Below are 21,209 nucleotides of genomic sequence, written 5' to 3' on the forward strand. Positions count from 1 at the left end.
GACCTAATCCCAATTGAGATGTTGTGGCAGGACTTGAAACAAACAGTTCATGCTTTAAAACACACAAATGTGGCACGGTAGAAGCAACAATCATTTGGTCATCATACTTTGATATGGTTTCTTTCTAAAAAAATCATCAAATTTAATAAAACACATGATTTTGACTGTTCATGATGTTTAATGTTGCACATACTCAAGATAGAAAGGATATAGGCCAATGCCCAATGTAAACATCCAAGCACCACTCCCTCCTTATCAGGATGTTTTCAGACCCAAAATATGAATGTCATTAATTACGTTGTATGAAAGATAAAAGTGACTCCCAACTCACATTTTTTTCTGTCAGTTTTTTAATGTTTAAGTCAAGTCTTGTTTGAAGACATTAAGTTAAATATGTATTTGCATGTTATTAAAAGAAAGTGATGCCTCAATATCATATAATGTAATGTAGCAGTGGCTGATGTTAGTTGATAAATGTACTATACTTTTATATAATAAATTCTAATTAACTTATATCAATAAAACAAGAGAGAAATTACAAAAACATGAAGTTTAAAAAAAATCAACCATATAGTAACCTAAACATTATACTGAAACATTACATTACATTACATTATCAATATTGAACTGTCAAATGATTCAGATCAGTGATGTGGTGCCAACCATTGCCTGGCTTGGATCAGAAAAATAGCCCTAGAAAACACAATTTTAACAAGAAAAAGAGCAATGTATTCACAGAAGCCCAATTCTCAAGGGATGAAAGCAGTGTTTTGTGGAGGCAGTGGTTTCTGTTGAAACCCTGTTCCCATATTGTCTCCCTCGGGACCCTTTGGGTAGATCACAGTCTGTAGAAACAACACAGTACATAATAGGACAGATATGTCCCAAATAGCACCCTATTCCCTATACTTAGTGCTCTACCTTTGACCAAAGCCTGCACTCTAAAGTAGTGCACTATATAGGGATTAAGATGCCATTTGGGTTGCAGGCTATGATAGAAATTCTACAATAGAGAGATGTTAACAAAAAAGCTCAGTATTTACTTACTAGGTTGAGCCTGTAGTGTCAATATTGCATGATCATCACATCCTTGTTATTATATAGTTTAAGTTATATCAGTTTTTTAATGTTTATTTTTAATTCAGTTCAGCTTCAGTTCGTTTTCAGACCTTTATTGTTTGTTTTTATTTAGTTTAAGTGATATATTTTATATATATATATATATATATATATATAGTTATATATAGTTATATATATAGTAATATATTATTTATTTGTATTTTTATAGTTAGGGACAGAATCAAATCAAATTTGTTTTGTTACATGCTTCCTTTAAGTGTAGACTAACAGTGAAATGCTTATTTACGGGGCATTCCCAACAATGCAGAGAGAAAAATTATAAAATGAGGAATAAATACACAATGAGTAACGATAACATGGCTAAATATGAGGGGTACCAGTACAGAGTCGATGTGCAGGGTTATGAGGTAATTGAGGTAGATATGTGCATATAGGTAGGGGTGAAGTGACTCGGCAACACGATAGATAATAATCAATATCAGCAGCGTATGTGATGAGTCAAAAGAGTTTGTGCAAAAGGGGGTAAATGCAGATAACCAAAAAGCTAACTGGACTAACTATTTAACAGTCTTGTGGTTTGGGAGTTAATGCCCTTCAGGGTCCTGTTGGTTCCAGACTTGGTGCATTCAAACCACTTGCCGTGCAGTAACAGAGAAAACAGTTTATGACTTGGGATGCAGTCTGGATTATGTTTAGGGCCTTCTTCTACCAGCGCCTGGTATAGAGGTGACTGCCAGGTCACTGACCTTCTTCTTATAGGCTGTTTCATTGTTGTCGGTGATCAGGCCTTCCACCGCTGTGTCGTCAGCAAACTTGATGATGGTGTTGGAGTCATGCGTGGCCATGCAGTTATGGGTGAAAAGTGAGTACAGGAGGGGACAAAGCACACACCCCTGAGGGTGTAACACACACGCCCCCGTGTTGAGTGTAAGCATGGCGGATGTGTTGTTCCCTACCCTTACCACCTGGGTGGTGTTCAGTCCCAGGGACCTGAGCTTAGTAATGAGCTTGGAGTGCACTATGGTGTTGAACGCTGAGCTATAGTGAATGAACAAATCTAATTTTATTTGTCACATTTGTGGGAGCAAACGGTACATATAAGGGCTTAGGGCAAAGAGGAGGAGGTGACACTTAAATACATGATCTATTATGGAAAGAGCAGGATACCATTATAAAGATTAGATAGAGAGGAACAAACATAAGTGCTTAGGGTAAAGGACATCAGTGCTTAGGGTAAAGGCCATAAATGCTTAGGGTAAGATAGACATATATTAATTTTAGGACACGAGAGGGTCCTGCCACCATTGTAATCTAATCAAGAGCGGATACAGGTGTTATTGGGCATGAACAAGCAGGAAGCCTGGACTGAGAGATAATGGTGGCAGATGACCTGAGGCAAATAACTTCATTAACATGTGGAATGGACTCATATGCTGTGTGTGTATAAATACAGAGCCAGTGCTCTGGGAAAGTGTGTGTTCCGCGGACCATCTAGGCTTCTGATATGTTTGTATTAAAAGTTCTTGTAAGTTTATACACTGTTCAAAAAATAAAGGGAACACTTAAACAACACAATGTAACTCCAAGTCAATCACACTTCTGTGAAATCAAACTGTCCACTTAGGAAGCAACACTGATTGACAATACATTTCACATGCTGTTGTGCAAATGGAATAGACAACAGGTGGAAATTATAGGCAATTAGCAAAACACCCCCAATAAAGGAGTGGTTCTGCAGGTGGTGACCAAAGACCACTTCTCAGTTCCTATGCTTCCTGGCTGATGTTTTGGTCACTTTTGAATGCTGGCGGTGCTTTCACTCTAGTGGTAGCCTGAGACGGAGTCTACAACCCACACAAGTGGCTCAGCTAGTGCAGCTCATCCAGGATGGCACATCAATGCGAGCTGTGGCAAGAAGGTTTGCTGTGTCTGTCAGCGTAGTGTCTAGAACATGAAGGCACTACCAGGAGACAGGCCAGTACATCAGGAAACGTGGAGGAGGCCGTAGGAGGGCAACAACCCAGCAGCAGGACCGCTACCTCCACCTTTGTGCAAGGAGGAGCAGGAGGAGCACTGCCAGAGCCCTGCAAAATGACCTCCAGCAGGCCACAAATGTGCATGTGTCTGCTCAAACGGTCAGAAACAGACTCCATGAGGGTGGTATGAGGGCCCGACGTCCACAGGACGTTTGGCATTTGCCAGAGAACACCAAGATTAGCAAATTCGCCACTGGCACCCTGTGCTCTTCACAGATGAAAGCAGGTTCACACTGAGCACATGTGACAGACGTGACAGAGTCTGGAGACGCCATGGAGAACGTTCTGCTGCCTGCAACATCCTCCAGTTTGGCGGTGGGTCAGTCATGGTGTGGGGTGGCATTTCTTTAGGGGGCCGCACATCCCTCCATGTGCTCGCCAGAGGTAGCCTGACTGCCATTAGGTACCGAGATGAGATCCTCAGACCCCTTGTGAGACCATATGCTGGTGCGGTTGGCCTTGGGTTCCTCCTAATGCAAGACAATGCTAGACCTCATGTGGCTGGAGTGTGTCAGCTGTTCCTGCAAGAGGAAGGCATTGATGCTATGGACTGGCCCGCCCGTTCCCCAGACCTGAATCCAATTGAACACATCTGGGACATCATGTCTCGCTCCATCCACCAACGCCCACCACAGACTGTCCAGGAGTTGGCGGATGCTTTAGTCCAGGTCTGGGAGGAGATCCCTCAGGAGACCATCCGCCACCTCATCAGGAGCATGCCCAGGTGTTGTAGGGAGGTCATACTGGCACGTGGAGGCCACACACACTACTGAGCCTCATTTTGACTTGTTTTAAGGACATTACATCAAAGTTGGATCAGCCTGTAGTGTGGTTTTCCACTTTAATTTTGAGTGTGACTCCAAATCCAGACCTCCATGGGTTGATAAATTTGATTTCCATTGATAATTGTTGTGTGATTTTGTTGTCAGCACATTCAACTATGTAAAGAAAAAAGTATTTAATAAGAATATTTCATTCATTCAGATCTAGGATGTGTTATTTTAGTGTTCCCTTTATTTTTTTGAGCAGTGTATTTTGAAACGATTCTCCACGACATATGCACGGAATACAACTGTACCCCTTGAAATTAATACAACTGTACCCCTTGAAATGCTTGCTTACGAGCCCTTCCCAATGGTGCAGAGTTTAAAAATTACAATAAAAAAATACAACAAATACACAATAATGGAGCTAAATACAGGGAGTACTAGTAACAGATCAATGTGGAGAGGTATGTACAGTTGAAGTTGGAAGTTTACATACACAAATTTATTGTTAACAAACTATAGTTTTGGCAAGTCGGTTAGGACATCTACTTTGTGCATGACACAAGTAATTTTTCCAACAATTGTTTAAACAGATTATTTCACACTTATAATTAATTCACTGTATCACAATTCCAGTGGGTCAGAAGTTTACATACACTAAGTTGACTGTGCCTTTAAACAGCTCCAAAACCGTCATAAAAAAGCCAGACTACGGTTTGCAACTGCACATTCGGACAAAGATCGTACTTTTTGGAGAAATGTCCTCTCGTCTGATGAAACAAAAATAGAACTGTTTGGCTATAATGACCATCGTTATGTTTGGAGGAAAACGGGGGAAGCTTGCAAGCTGAAAGAACACCATCCCAACCGTGATGCACGGGGGTGGCAGCATCATGTTGTGGGGGTGCTTTGCTGCAAGTGGGACTGGTGCACTTCACAAAATAGGTGGCATCATGAGGAGGGAAAATTATGTGGATATATTGAAGCAACATCTCAAGATATCAGTCAGGAAGTTAAAGCTTTGTCGCAAATGGGTCTTCCAAATGGACAATGACCCCAAGCATACTTCCAAAGTTGTGGCAAAATGTCTTAAGGACAACAAAGCCAAGGTATTGGAGTGGCCATCACAAAGCCCCGACCTCAATCCCATAGAAAATCTGTGGGCAGAACTGAAAAAGCGTGTAGCTAGAGGCCTACAAACCTGACTCAGTTTCACCAGCTCTGTCAGGAGGAATGGGCCAAAATTCACCCAACTTATTGTGGGAAGCTTGTGGAAGGCTACCCAAAACATTTGACCCAAGTAAATTTAAAGGCAATGCTACCAAATACAAATGTAGTGTATGTAAACTTCTGACCAACTGGGAATGATGATATAAATAAAAGCTGAAATAAATCATTCTCTGCTATTATTCTGACATTTCCAAAGGAGAAATTGCAGCCCAAATAAATGCTTCACAGAGTTCAAGTAACTGACACATCTCAACATCAACTGTTCAGAGGAGACTGTGTGAATCAGGCCTTCATGGTTGAAATGCTGCAAAGAAACCACTACTAAAGGACATCAATAATAATAAGGGACTTGCTTGGGCCAAGAAACAAGAGCAATGGACATTAGACTGCTGGAAATGTGTCCTTTGATCTAATGAGTTCAAATTTGAGATTTTTGGTTCTAGTCTTTATGAGACACAGAGTAGATGAATGGATGAATTCCGCATGGGCGGTTCCCACCATGAAGCATAGAGGAGAAGATGGGATGGTGTGGGGGTGCTTTGCTGGTTACACGGTCTGTGATTTATTTGTAATTCAAGGCACACTTAAAAAGGATGGCTAACACAGCATTGTGCAGCTATACGCCATTCCATCTGGTTTGTGCTTAGTGGGACTATCATTTGTATTTCAACAGGACAATGACCCAAAACACACAGCTGTGTAAGGGCTATTTGACCAAGAAGGAGAGTGATGGAGTGCAGCATCAGATGACCTGGCATCCAAACCACCCGACCTCAACCCAATTGAGATGATTTGGGATGAGTTGTACCGCAGAGGGAAAGAAAAGCAGCCAACAAGTGCTTAGAATATGTGGGAACTCCTTCAAGACTGTTGGAAAAGCTTTCCAGGTGAAGATGATTGAGAGAATGCCAAGAGTGTGCAAAGCTTTCATCAAGGCAAGGGATGGCTAATTCAAAGAATCTGAAATGTATTTGGATTTTTTAAAACACTTTTTTGGTTACTACATGATTCCATGTGTGCTATTTCATAGTTTTGATGTCTTCACTATGTAGAAAATAGTAAAAATAATGAAAAATCCTTGAATGAGTAGGTGTGTCCAAACTTTTGACTGGTACTGTAGGTGTTCCTTTTGTCCAGGTGGGAGAGGGCAGTGTGGAGTCCAAAAGAGATTATGTCATCTGGGGATCTTTTGGGGTGGTATGCGAATTGGAGTGGGTCCAGGGTGTGTCTGGGATAATGGTGTTGATATGAGCCTTGACCAGCCTTTCAATGCATTTCATGGCTACATATATGAATGTCATTTAGACAGGTTAGCTTGGTCTTCTTGGGCACAGGGACTATGGTGGTCAGGGAGAGTTTGAAAATGTCATTCAAGACACTTGCCAGCCGGTCAGCACATGCTCTGAGTATGTGTCCTGGTAACCCTTCACCAAGTGAGTTCCTATGCAAATGTTATCATTATAATTAAACTGAACACATTATAAATCTCATAAGGCCTTATTTTGAGGCCAAGCTTTACCCTATTTCAGTGTCCTGAAACAAATGGCTTAAAGGCCACATCAGGCCTGCAAGTAAGGTTGCAAAATTCCAGTAATTCCCAGATCTCGGTTGAAGGATTTCCAGGAATCTTACAACAGAGATTTCTGGAAAAACTGGGAAATTTTGCAACCCTACCTGCTAGTCACATTATGCTGACTTGCAATGTGATGTGTAATTATTAATGGAATCCAGCCAGAGGTATACTATCCAGCAGTTTAACATTTGATTCACCCCCAACCTGAATTCATAATGAATACCAGGGTTAGGAACAGTGTGAGGAGTCAACCTAAGCCATTTAATAAACTAGAACAACCATTTCAGTAATGGGAGCAAAAAATCTAACTAAATGATTGGATTAGTTTCGAAAAATGTATGTTATTTATCTTTGTGTATCATAAGTTGAATCAATTAATCACTAAATGTACATGCATTGGTGCGGCAGGTAGCCTAGTGGTTAGAGCGTTGGGCCAGTAACACAAACGTTGTTAGATCGAATCCCTGAGCTGACAGCTTCAAAAAATCTGTCGTTCTGCCCCTGAACAAGGCAGTTAACCCACTGTTCCTAGGCAGTGTAAATAAGAATTTGTTCTTAACTGACTTGCCTAAATAAATTAGAAGAAGAAAACTGCTATATAACACAATTCCCCAAAAATGTACCTGCAGTGGAGCATGCTGGGGAAAAAGTTAAGAACTTTGAGTTGGTGTTACTTCTCATTTTGTTTTGAGTCAGTACCACATCAATATTTTAATAATAATGACTTTACATTGACTTTTGAGTTCAACTTACTATAAGTATTTGAGTAAAAAATGCCTTGGAGTTTACCCTGAAGCTTTGAACCAACACGTTTCTTTGTTTCCTTTTGAGTTTCCATTAGCGCAGGAAGTGCAATGCGAGACACCTCAGTGGGAATCTGTGTTAAAGCGGCGCAGAGTAAGTGTGTCTTTTGTATTTGTAAAATCATTTTGGGGTGATATGAAAATAGAATTTCAGAGGTTTCCAAAACCGTTTTGCATGCAGTGATTTTTAACCGTTAGACAGGGTATCTGGAAAGTTTAACCTGTTGGCCATGCTGTGGTCAATTGTTCAAATTAGAAACCTATGGCTGTATGGGCTTGGATTCTCATGAGCTAAAGTTAGGTAAAAATTATAAAGTCGCAAATGACAAAATTCCCCAGGATTAATCGTTCAGTTGAAAATTAGTGCTTTTTATTAGCTTTGATTAGCAGATGGTGCCATTTGACTGTTAAGGTGTTGGAAAAGTGTTCTATACAATGATGTATATAAACCCCGGATTGCTGGTGTATTGTATTGGCCACAGAGCTTTCACACCACCGATCAGCCGTATTGGCACTCTCCATTAGGAGCAGTCCTCCATACGAATTAATGGAATTATACAGTATTTCAATTAAATGTTTCAAGGACAAAATTACACATGTGTTGTTGTAGGGGGGACAGTAACATTAGTACTCTAAAAAAATACTTTAAGGAAAATGTTTATATATTTACAAATGTTTATTTTTAGCTCACATAATATAATATATATAATATAAGTATGCATTAAGGTGTCTAATATAATAAACGTGTCAAAAACGAATACTGACATTAATAAATGCATTTCTTTAGCTTCCAAAATCCTTTTTTACATTGGAGCAGGAGTGTCAAGATGGCTTTGCCCGGTGGCTTGAATACGGTGCCTCCTGTCAGTCAACCAGGGGTTCTATCGCTTCTAACTACGTCAACGATTTTAATTATCGTATATGGAATTTCAACTGGATATAATCACGACCACCTGGTGAGTTTAGCATAGAGCTAAATGTACCAGGTTATGTGATGGGAACAGCTCACATGTAGCCTTTGATCACGTGCAACTACGTCAATGATTTTATTTGGCCGATGCTTAAACTAACATTTTTCGAATGTTCGCATGTACAGCCCCACAGAATTTTACACAGTGACCAACGTTTTGGTTGCACATTTTTGAATGAAAGTTTTTGCAGTGGAAGTTTAAAAAAAAATTACTCCAGAGTAACTAGGACACTGTTGAGATATTCTACATTTTAATTTGAGATAATGAGCAGCCTATTTTATATGGAACCCTGCAAATCAACCTCCAAATATGTCATACCTCGTAGTTGTTCTGAGGAGGGAAAGGTGCGTTGCTTGGAGTCATGCAGCCATGAGGTACCGGTATTTGATTCCCAATGATGAACACTTGCTAAAAGACAGACATGTACATTTTAGGTCCATTTATATAAATTGCTTATCAAATATACAGGTGTCATGACTGCTCAGCACTCTTACAGTAGCAGAACAAACACTATATAGACAAAAGTATGTGGACACCCCTTCAAATGAGTTGATTCAGCTATTTCAGACACACCCGTTGCTGACAGGTGTATAAAATTGAGCACACGGTCATGCAATCTCCATAATCAAACATTGGCAGTAGACTGGCCTTACTGAAGAGCTCAGTGACTTTCAACGTGGCACGGTCAGGATGCCACCTTTCCAAGAAGTCAGTTATACAAATTTCTGCCCTGGTCAACTGTAAGTGCTGCTATTGTGAATTATACAACGGGTGGGTCTAATCTTGAATGCTGATTGGTTAAAACTGCATTCCAGCTTGTCCATTCCACAAGTTACCACTGGCTAAATCTATGCTGTTAAAATGCCTATTTACTCTGTTCCATCTGACTGTGCAATCCACTGTCTCATCAGCCCAGCCAAGCAATTTATAAACTTGATCTCCACTATAAAAAGCATCTAGACATTATTTCACAAAGGCAACTCCTTCAAACAGAATCCTTCCAGATCCTTCCAGATCCTTAGTCTGCATTTATGGACTGCCCTATTCAATTCAACCCACATGTTTTCAATGGATTTTAAATCCGGAGACTGAGATAGATATTGCAAAATGTTGAGTTTGTGGCCAAATAACAATTTCTTTGTTTTTATATTTATTCTCGGTAATACCAATTACCCCACCGAAGACATTCTTTCAAAAAGTATACTTACCATGACAGAATTTATGGGTAAATAAAACTCATAGAATAAAAAGGAAAGTTTGACATCTTCCAAAGTCTGAGGGTTGTTTTAACCTTCCAGACTTGGAATTGTATCAACTCGCCACACAAGGCTTTTACTTGCAACATATCGTTAAGTGCACGAAAGAAGAACAATGGGCACATATTGAAGTTGTGCATGCTAATCCTCAGAATCTTTTCACAAGTCTATTTTCAAAGGATAAAGAAGAACATTAACAATTTTATAGTTAAGAACACTAACAATATTGAAGAAAATGAAATGCATACTAAAAGAACCAATATCACTCCCTAAAAACACAACCCTATGGAACAATCCTTGGATAGCTTTTCAGAGTTCACTGATAAATTGGCCCCATGGAAAACTAAAGGCATAGGAAATAAAATGATTTCCATTACAGAATTAAAAAGCAATTTTAGACTGACTAATGTAGACGTTTTCAAATACATGCAATTGAAAAGTTCTATACACTAAATTTCTATCTGAAATCTTTTGGACATCAAAGAAATGTTGAGGGAATCCTATTTGACTCAGAAAAGGTATGATAGGTAATAAAAATATAAAACTTTTAGATGAAGATTTAAGAACTGATATTGACACAAGACGAAGGGAATGTTGGAACATAACTAATCAACACATCCACCAATGCTGCTGTGAACCACATCACAAGAGACATGCTAAACGGAAGACGTATAAAAACAATGTTATCTTTGATGCAATTTCAATGTTGTTTGAGTTGCTTTGTGTGCCACCAAATTTGCTTGAGATTATTTTACTGCAAAACTGCTCACTGAATCCAATTTACTTGACATAGGAGTTTCAAAGAGCTGTCAGTCAAGGCGAGCTCAAGAATATAAGCTCCCTCTCACTCAGCCTGTATTTTCAAACTTCCTGGCAGTTACCATGAGATAAAAAGTAATTTTAAGAATGACTGTTCAGGACTTAAGTGTACAACTAGCAATGACTCAATAATTCATGTCTTCTGGGAGTGCTATAAAGTCAAAAAGTTATAGATGGAGTTAGAAAGTTGGTAGCCAGAAGTTTTACAATGTAAGTTTACTTTTAATCCATCTAAATGCATATTTAAAGACATGGCATATGAGGATGTGGTGAAATACTCAATGGGATGGACCATACTTTTCTCTTCAATGATTCTGAAAAACTTCTCAAACTGGTACTGTACATCTTTCATTCATGCTGGGAAAAGAGAGAGTTGCTCCCATGAATCAGAAATCCTTCCTAGGTTTGAGCTCATGGCCGCTGTGTTGGCAGCAAATTGTCATAACAAAAGTAAGAACCGTGAGCTCTCCCACGTCCGCACACTGGAGCAGGAGTGCCAAGATGGCTGTGCCCGGTGGCTTCAATACTGTGCCCCCTGTCAGTCAACCTGGGGTTATACACACCATTGGTTATATTGTCCCCTAGTGGTCGGGAGTGTAATTGCCCAAATAATACCATAATATAAGATGCACCCAAATTGGCTCCTACACTGGCTAAATTTCATGATGCCATTGACCTTAACAAGGGGCCCAGGACCAGTGGAAGAAAATTAACCCCATAACATCAAAGACCCACCACCATATGTTATGGTAGATATGTGGTTATTTTCTGTGCATTCTCATTTCGATGCCAAACTGGTGTGCGTGGCCAAAGCTATTTTCATGTCACCCAACCAATGCCTGGAGTTTACTAAACAACATTGGCACTTGGATTGGACACTGTGATTTGGTCAGATGACATGAACATAGAGCTATTTAGAGAACCCCATACCATAAGTGCAGACAAAGGATATCAATGATCTGGAAGGATTCTGTACAGAGGAATGGTCTAAGATCCCTCACAGTGTGGTCTCCAAATCATAAAACATTTTAGAAATAGTGCAAGTGCTGTTATCCTTGCACAGTGAGGTATTGAAAACAGGGGTGTCATTAATTTTGACCCATACCTTTTGAAAAAAACAAACACTTGTTAACCTCTTGAACCTCTGGGGGCAGTATTTCATTTTTGGATGAAAAACGTTCCTGTTCTAAACAAGATATTTTGTCATGAAAAGATGCTCGACTATGCATATAATTGACAGCTTTGGAAAGAAAACACTCTGACGTTTCCAAAACTGCAAAGATATTGTCTGTGAGTGCCACAGAACTAATGCTACAGGCGAAACCATGATGAAATTTCATACAGGAAGTAAGCCAGATTTTGGAGGCGCTGTGTTCCAATGTCTCCTTTATATGGCTGTGAATGCGCAAGGAATGAGCCTACACTTTCTGTCGTTTCCCCAAGGTGTTTCCCCAGCATTGTGACGTATTTGTAGGCATATCATTGGAAAATTGACCATAAGAGACTACATTTACCAGGTGTCCGCTCGGTGTCCTCCGTCGAAACTATTGCGTAATCTCCAGGTGCGTGCATTTTTCCATTTTGTACAGAGGAGAAACCAAACTGCAACGAGTGATTTATCATCGAATAGATATGTGAAAAACACCTTGAGGATTGATTCTAAACAACGTTTGCCATGTTTCTGTCGATATTATGGAGTTAATTTGGAAAAAAGTTTGCGTTGTAATGACTGAATTTTGGGGGTTTTTTCTTAGCCAAACGTGATGAACAAAACGGAGCGATTTCTCCTACACAAATAATCTTTTTGGAAAAACTGAACATTTGCTATCTAACTGAGAGTCTCCTCATTGAAAACATCCGAAGTTCTTCAAAGGTAAATTATTTTATTTGAATGCTCTTCTTGTTTTTGTGAAAATGTTGCCTGCTGAATGCTAGCCTTAATGCTATGCTTGCTATCAATACTCTTACACAAATGCTTGTGTAGCTATGGTTGAAAAAAGCATTTTTTGAAAATCTGAGATGACAGTGTTGTTAACAAAAGGCTAAGCTTGTGAGCCAATGTATTTATTTCATTTCATTTGCGATTTTCATGAATAGTTAACGTTGCGTTATGGTAATGAGCTTGAGGCTATAATTAGGCTCCCGGATACGGGATTGCTCGTCGCAACAGGTTAAGCAAAATCTCTTTCTCTAAGCAATTGTATTAGTATACATTTTGGTTGCATACAATGTAGCTCAGTATTGAATGCTTTATTTTATACAGTCATTTTTGCTCATTTTTTTATCAAGGGTGTCAATAATTTCGGGCCCACACTGTATTCGGAGCTAAATTTCGGTTTAAATCTTGTACCACATTTTTTGACAGAAATCTATGTCCATAGACTCACCTCAGGGTTAGAACGGCAGCACTGGCAGACAGCTCTGCAGGCGAATGACGAGACACAGATGGACACTATGAACTCCAGCATGGAGAAAACAAGCAAAACACCTGAAATTCCCTGGGACCTGATCTATAGACAGAGAGGAACAGGAAACAGCAGTTGACTAGACTACCCTGCCATTTTGGAGCAATTATTGTCAATTAAACTTTGACTCTTGTTTCAGCGTGGGCTAACAAGAAGTATAAATGAACTCAATAGCATCTAATTCACTATTGCTTGCATGTTGGAGATGTCACATATGCTACAGATGGTGTATAATTTAAACGAATAAAAAACATTCAACAGTATGTCTAGCAATACAATTATAGATGATAAATCCCCCTTTACCGATTTACAAATATCTCCTGACCAAAGGAATAAGCATTTGGTATATACCCAATACTGTTGGCAGACATAGGATGGAGGGTAGTATGAAGGATAGTCTGGATAGTCTGGATAGTCACAGTAGTAGTTGTAAAGGAAGATCCCAGCACTGTCCAAAGAATGCAGAATGGTGCCAGTAAGAGCAATAACCGTGGCGACAACATTCATTCCAAGGGAGCCTTTTACCTAAGGGACAGAGAGCAGAAAGAGGACATGGGGATGAATGATTGGTTGTGAAGAATGAAATACAATATAGAATACAGTGTGTTGACAATCATTATTACATGTCTTTATTAAAGGTGCAATCTGCAGTTGTTGAATCGCCAGTGCCCACCCCACTGTGTTTGTGGGAGGAAAACAAGCAGGTTGAATGGAAAAATGAGGGCCTATATATAAAGTAGATTCTGTTTTGAAATAGAGTGGAACTTTATAAATCAAAAGCCTGAACTTTATTGAGGGAAAAAAATAGTTGATACTGACCAGACATGTGTTCAAATTGTTGTCAGCAGCAACAGTTAGAGAGCCTGCAATGACATACTGAGAAGGAACAAGGAAGTTGTTATACAAGGTGCGTCCCAAATGGCACCCTATTCTCTACACAGTACACTACAAAAGTAGTGTACAGTATGACCAAAGTTCAAATTCAAGTTTAATTACTTCCATAGAAGTCAATACAAACGGAGTGTATAAATGGCATAGGCCTAGCCAAATACATAAATGTAAATGTACATATACAGTGATAAAAGTAATTAGTTAAGTAATTCGTTATAAAGCATTACCATACATTTGTTTTTAATGCATTTCTTTTCAAATTGTGACATTATTCAATTATTAGGATGTTTTGTTTGCATCAAGAGAGACAGGAAATGTAAGGTAGGACTGTTAGACAGAACAGCTCACTCACAATGATAGATCCCCAGACAAATATTCCGCTTATTACTCCAATATTGTCTACTTGTGGTCCTGTAGCCATCACGATTCCTGTCAACAGCATCATCAAACCAACCATGATCTGTACGGTCTGTGAGAGAAAAACAAAGTACAAAGCAGGAAATAAATTTTTATTTTCTTCCAGTACCTTCAACTAAAATTGTCAATTTTTTTTTTACTACAAATTCATTTTCAAATGATGTGTAACAGAAATTCTTACCCCCAGCGCTTTTGGTTGCCCTGCCCGGAAACTTCCCAGCACTGAGGAAACCGTCTGTCCCAAACAGTGAGGGGCAGAATCGACCCTCACGACCCCCATCCCGTTGCCAGTGGGGTGTACATGGGTGATGACCACCACCCCGTTAGTGGTGGTTGTTACAGAGCTGGACATCTTCACAGAGGAGAGAAGGCTGTTTGTAGTACAGTAAGAGGTGATACGGCTGGTCAGGGGTGTGTTGATGAGCCTTATGTAAAGTTTATACTCTACCTGGGACTTCCAGATAATCATTTACTTGGGACTGTCATGCATAATAGGTGTGTCTGCCACTCATTAGACTTTGAACTCTCCCCATTGTGGTTGCTGTATCGTCTGTTTACTTGAATAACTTGAGCGACATTTAGTTCCTTCTGTATTAGCATAACTTCCCATCATGGGCTTGAAGTTGTTTGCCTATAGAACACAGGCTATACAAGGAACTCATACACTTCCATGAAAGGGTGTATAATAAGTATAATTTTTTTTTTGAAATTCAGTTAAGTTTCAGTTTGCCTTTAGAGTTTCTATAAATGTTCTGTTTGATAAAAACATTACTATTTCAATTTATGTTATTTAGTTTCAGTTTAGTTTTAGCAGTAGCAGTGCGTGGGTAAAATCACTGGGGAAGCCAGTGAATTCAACCACACATTTGCTTTATTACAAAACCAGATAGCAAACTCTGTCCAGCGATGTTCACAAAGCATATTGCATGTACAGTAACAGACAGTTAAAGTATACATTGGCTTCAAAAAACCTTATTCCACCTTTCTCACCCATCTACACACAATACCCCATAATGACAAAGTGAATACATGTTTTTTTTTTAATGTTTGCAAATTGATTGTAAATTAAATACAGAAATATGGCATTTACATAAGTATTCACACCCCCGACTCAATACATGTTAGAGTCACCTTTGGCAGCGATTACAGCTGTGAGTCTTTCTGGGTAAGTCTCTAAGAGCTTTGCACATCTAGATTGTACAAGCTTTGTCAAGTTGGTTGTTGTAGATCTTGTTCAAGTCCAAGATCTGGTTGGGCCACTCAAGGACATTCAGAGACTTGTCCCGAAGCCACTCCTGTTTGGTCTTGGCTGTGTGCTTAGGGTTGTTTTCCTATTGGAAGGTGAACCTTTGCCTCAGTCTGAAGTCCTGAGCACTCTGGAGCAGGTTTTCTTCAAGGATCTCTCTGTACTGTGCTCTGTTCATCTTTCCCTCGATCCTGACTAATCTCCCAGTTCCTGCCCTTGAAAATCATCCCCACAGCATGATGCTGCCACCACCATGCTTCACCGTAGGGCTGTATTGTCCAGGTGATGAGTGGTGCCTGCTTTCCTCCAGACGTGATGCTTGGCATTCAGACCAAAGTGTTCAATCATGGTTTCATTACACCAGAAAATCTTGTTTCTCATGGCCTGAGAGTCCTTTAGGTGCCTTTTGGCAAACTCCAAGTGGACTGTCATGTGGCTTCCGTCTGGCCACTCTACCATAAAGGCCTGATTGGTGGAGTGCTGCAGAGATGGTTGTCCTTCTGGAAGGTTCTCACATCTCCACGGATGAACTCTGGAGCTCTGTCAGAGTGACCATCTCGTTCTTGGTCACCTCCCTAACCAAGGCAATTCTCCCCCAATTGCCAGGTGGCCAGCTCTAGGAAAACTCTTGGTGGTTCCAAAATTCTTCTATTTAAGAATGATGAAGGCCAATGTGTTCTTGGGGAGCATCAAAGCTGCAGAAATGTTTTGATACCCTTCCCCAGATCTGTGCCTCGACACAATCCTGTCTCGAAGCTATACGGACAATTCCTTCGACCTCATGGCTTAGTTTTTGCTCTGACATGCACTGTCAACTGTGGGACCTTATATAGACAGGTGTGTGCCTTTCCAAATCATGTCCAATCAAGTTGTAGAAGAATCTAAAAAATTATCAATGGAAACAGAATGCACTTGAGCTAAATTTCGAGTCTCATAGAAAAGGGTCTGAATTCTTATGTAAATACAGTATATCTAAAAAGGTGTTTTCACTTTGTCATTATGGGGTACTGTCTGTAGATTGATGAGCAACATGTTTTTTTAAATACATTTTAGAATAAGGCTGTAACGTAACAAAATTTGTAAAAAGTGAAGGCTCTGAATACTTTCCGAATTCACTGTATGTGGTCTAAAAAGGAAGGAAAATACAATCACGAGAATCCACTTTTAATGACAATATTCCAACACACAAGCAGCGCATTGCGCAAACAAAACAACCCTCACAATTTCAACTGGAATCACTTGGGTCTATTACTGAACTTTTTGGAAGAGACTGCCACTGGCAAACATGGTTACAGACCCAACAACATTATATAGTATCCCCCCCTCGTGAAGAAAAGCACATGAGCTAATTATAATACACAAATTAAGGAAAAACAATTAAATATTTTCAACATCAAAAAAGTAGGAATAAGATACTAATGAGAGACTGTTATGGGATTTTTATGAATAATGACTAAATTATGTATACATTTAACTTAGAACTATGCCTAAACAGAATACTACTATGTTACTGTATGAATGTATGAATCTTATTATAATCATAATACTGAATATAATTTGTGTAGTTTTAGTCAAGAATTATAACAAGGACTTTCTGTTCCTTGTTAGAAATGAATGGAGCTATCGTTAGACCGTGTCACGTTCTGACCTGAGTTCCTTTGTTTTGTCTTTGTTTTTGTATGGTCAGGGCGTGAGTTGGGGTGGGCAGTCTATGTTTGTTTTTCCATGTTGGTTTTTGTGTTCGGCCTAGTATGGTTCTCAATCAGAGGCAGGTGTCGTTAGTTGTCTCTGATTGAGAATCATACTTAGGTAGCCTTTTTCCACCTGGGTTTTGTGGGTGTTTATTTTCCATCTTTGTGTTACGTGTGTATGTCACCAGACAGGACTGTTTCGTTCGTTCATTTTGTTATTTTTGTATTGATTCAGTGTTCAGTGCTTTCTTTAATTAAAATTATGAACACTTACCACGCTGCGCTTTGGTCCTCCTCTCTTTCTCCCGAAGACGATCGTTACAGACCGGCTGGAATACTGTGTTCCTTACAGGACATTCTGTCCCTACCCAGGGAGGGGAGAGACCTTGGGCTTGTAGTAGATTGTTTAACAGGTGGCAGACAATGTGGGAAGGCTTGTGAACTGTATTGCCATTGTATCTTAGAGGAGGTGAGACATTTATGACGAAATGTGAGGTATATATATCAAAGTACATGATATTATGACCAGAGCTCTCGGGAAATAAACGCTACTGATTAATTTTGAGACTGGACTCTGTCCATTTTATGCAAATAAGTATCTTACAAATTCTTAGAAACGGACAGTTTTTTAATTGAATTGGTTAATGAACAATATAGGAGTTAAATTCCTCTAACAGAGGCTATGTGGCCACCCCACATAGCCTGGTTCCTCTCTAGGTTTCTTCCTAGGTTTTGGCCTTTTCTAGGGAGTTTTTCCTAGCCACCGTGCTTCTACACCTGCATTGCTTGCTGTTTGGGGTTTTAGGCTGGGTTTCTGTACAGCACTTTGAGATATCAGCTGATGTACGAAGGGCTATATAAATACATTTGATTTGATTTATATACCGTAAGCAATATAACAATTGAGATGTACAAACTATTACATAATTGAATGATTTGCAGATAAGAGGCAAACCATAATTTTGTTTAAGACTGAGTAGTTGATATGCTGTAACTATTTGTTCAGCGCTTTTGAAATGTACAGCGACATAATTCAGAACATGGTCCGTTCTTACATTATTCTCCCTGTACATCAAGTCAGAATCGTAGGATAAATAACGGGGGTATATAAGCAGACAATGAAAGCTCTTACAATATTCAATGATGAGATTTCTCCAAAACAGGCTATAGGCTACATGTGCACCACCTAGTCAGAATAATAAGCTAAGTTCTGAAGGGGAGCGGGACCAAATTCTTAGGGTGAGACACATGGGCTGCTAACAGCTTACTACACAACATACACTTAGTATTACTTTCTTTAACTACAGTATACATTTCTTCCTGGCATATTACGTCATTTATGTAGCAGAATACAATACATATTTTTGGACTTGAAAGTGGTGCGGCGGTCCTTCTTGTGGGCAAACTTTGCCATCAAACTTTGTCATCAAAATCTATCATTCTCTGGATTTATGGTGCTTTCAAAACAACTGAGTTCCCAACATGGAATTCCCAGTTGGATGACTGTTCAAAACAATTTTCCCAGTCTGAGCTCATTTTTTTCCAAGTTCCCAGTCGTCTTGAACACACTGAAGTCTGAGATTTCCCAGTTCCCGAGTTTCCAGTTGTTTTGAGTGCGGCACAAATCTTGCTTCATTGACAGCATGGCCAATGTTGAATGTTTATTCCCTTAAACTTGGAAAAGAGACCCTTAATCCCAGATTTGGGACCACACAACCACTCCACTGAATAGCTGGCTAGTGATTGTTTTGCAATGCTTGCAGTCAGTGGCGGTTCTGTCATGGCTGTTGAAGGATGAGGACCAAGGTGCAGCGTGGTGAGCGTACATTTTACTTTATTTAAAAATTACGCCGACAAAACAATAAACAATACAAAACAAACCGTGAAGCTCAAAGGCTATGTGCCCTAAACAAAGTCAACTTCCCACAAACACAGATGGGAAAAAGAGTACCTAAGTATGGTTCCCAATCAGAGACAACGATAGACAGCTGTCCCTGATTGAGAACCATACCCGGCCAACACATGGAAATAGAAAATGCGGGACGCAGACCCTGCTCCACCGCTGGCTCACCCCACTTTGGTGGCATCTCTGGTGCGGGGACCCTCGCCGCCGACCCTGGACTGGGCACCCTCGCTGCGGGCCCCGGACTGGGCACCCTCGCTACGGGCCCCGGACTGGGAACCCTCGCTGGAGGCTCCGGGCTGGAGGCCGTCTCTGGAGGCTCCGGGCTGAGTGCAGGCACAGGACTCACCGGGCTGGAGAGACACACAGGAGACCTGGCTCTGGGAGCAGGCACAGGACTCACCAGGCTGGGGAGACATACAAGAGGCCTCTTCCTTGGCCGAGGCACCGGATACACTGGGCCGTGGAGGCGCACTGGGAGTCTCGAGCGCAGTACTGGCACCACCCGTTCTTGCTGGATGCCCACTTCCACCCGGGAAATGCGGTACGCTGGCACCGAGCACACCGGCCGAGACACAGTGCACATCACCCCATAGCACGGGGCCCGACCAGTCATACGCTCACCACGCTGCACCTTGGTCCTCATCCTTCAACAGCCGAGACAGGTTCTAGCTTGTATGGCTGCCTGGGTGAACCCCCCTTCAGCCCCCCCTCCCAAAATCACTATTCTGCACTAACTGTATTTTTATTCAGACATTTGGAACAACACAAATACATAATCCTAACATTTAAAACTATTAACACTACCGTTCAAACATTTGGGGTCACTTAGAAATGTCCTTGTTTTTTAAAGAAAAGCACATTTTCTGTCCATTAAAATAATGTCAAATTGATCAGAAATACAGTGTAGACATTGTTATTGTTGTAATTGACTATTGTAGCTGGAAACGGCAGATTTTTTATGGAATATCTACATTATCAGCAACCATCACTCATGTGTTCCAATGGCACGTTGTGTTAGCTAATCCAAGTTTATCATTTTTAAAGGCTAATTGATCATTAGAAAACCCTTTTGCAATTATGTTAGCACAGCTGTAAACTGTTGTTCTGATTAAAGAAGCAATAAAACTGGCCTGCTTTAGACTAGTTGAGCATCTGGAGCATCAGCATTTGTGTGTTCGATTACAGGCTCAAAATGGCCAGAAACAAAGTACTTTCTTCTGAAACTCGTCAGTCTATTCTTGTTCTGATAAATTAAGGCTATTCCATGCGAGAAATTGCCAAGAAACTGAAGATCTCGTACAAAGCTGTGTACTACTCCCTTCACAGAACAGCGCAAACTGGCCCTAACCAGAATAGAAAGAGGAGTGGGAGGTCCCGGTGAACAACTGAGCAAGAGGACAAGTACATTAGAGTGTCTAGTTTGAGAAACAGATGCCTCACAAGTCTTCAACTGTCAGCTTCATTAAATAGTACCTGCAAAACGCCAGCCTCAACGTCAACAGTGAAGAGATGACTCCGGGATGCTGGCCTTCTAGGCAGAATTGCAAAGAAAAAGCCATATCTTAGACTGGCCGATGAAAGAAAATATTAAGATGGGCAAAATAACACAGAAACTGGACAGAGGAACTCTGGTCGCATAAACGTGGTCCCATAAAAACCTGAGGGAGATTTTACCATAATTCTGTTACCAAAGTTAGCATCTGCACTGTTCTTCCACTAAATGTTTTAATGTAATCTTTGTGCATAGACTTGTATGATTTGTTAAACATTTAAATCAATGTTTTTTTGTTTGGCATACAATGTAAAGTTTAAAACACGGAGTCAATAATGTAATTCAGTTACTGTAGAATTGCACAGGTGAAAAAGTTTTTTTTTTTTAGAATACTTCACATGTAATCACATTTTCACATGTGTAGTTTCATGTAATAACATGTTGCTTTACATTTTATCACATTAACTTCACATCAGATCAAACCATGCCAAACCATTATAAGTAAAGTAATGAAAAGTTATGGGGGCTTTAAAGTAAGTGGTACGATGTTCAGCTAAAATATGACC

The 21,209-nt window shown here is 40.2% G+C and overlaps 1 protein-coding gene across 3 annotated transcripts; it reads right to left on the minus strand.

The window, feature by feature from the left end:
* Positions 1 to 610: 610 nt before the first annotated feature.
* Positions 611 to 17,671, minus strand: LOC115104007 (membrane-spanning 4-domains subfamily A member 4A-like). Of its 3 annotated transcripts, none has more exons than XM_029625129.2 (8): positions 17,520 to 17,671; positions 14,490 to 14,660; positions 14,244 to 14,360; positions 13,820 to 13,876; positions 13,352 to 13,525; positions 12,923 to 13,045; positions 8,779 to 8,868; positions 611 to 845 (listed from the first exon to the last, which is right to left on the minus strand). In XM_029625129.2, the coding sequence occupies exons 2-8, from the start codon at positions 14,658 to 14,660 to the stop codon at positions 750 to 752; spliced, it is 828 nt and encodes a 275-aa protein (XP_029480989.1). In that variant the 5' UTR covers positions 17,520 to 17,671; the 3' UTR covers positions 611 to 749. The 3 variants fall into 3 exon arrangements, with proteins under 3 accessions (XP_029480989.1, XP_064862477.1, XP_029480988.1); XM_065006405.1 differs by having other exon boundaries at positions 14,490 to 14,679; XM_029625128.2 differs by lacking the exon at positions 17,520 to 17,671 and having other exon boundaries at positions 14,490 to 14,739.
* Positions 17,672 to 21,209: the final 3,538 nt, after the last annotated feature.

This window comes from Oncorhynchus nerka, linkage group LG21, assembly GCF_034236695.1.
Source record: "Oncorhynchus nerka isolate Pitt River linkage group LG21, Oner_Uvic_2.0, whole genome shotgun sequence".
Taxonomy (NCBI): Eukaryota; Metazoa; Chordata; class Actinopteri; order Salmoniformes; family Salmonidae; genus Oncorhynchus; species Oncorhynchus nerka.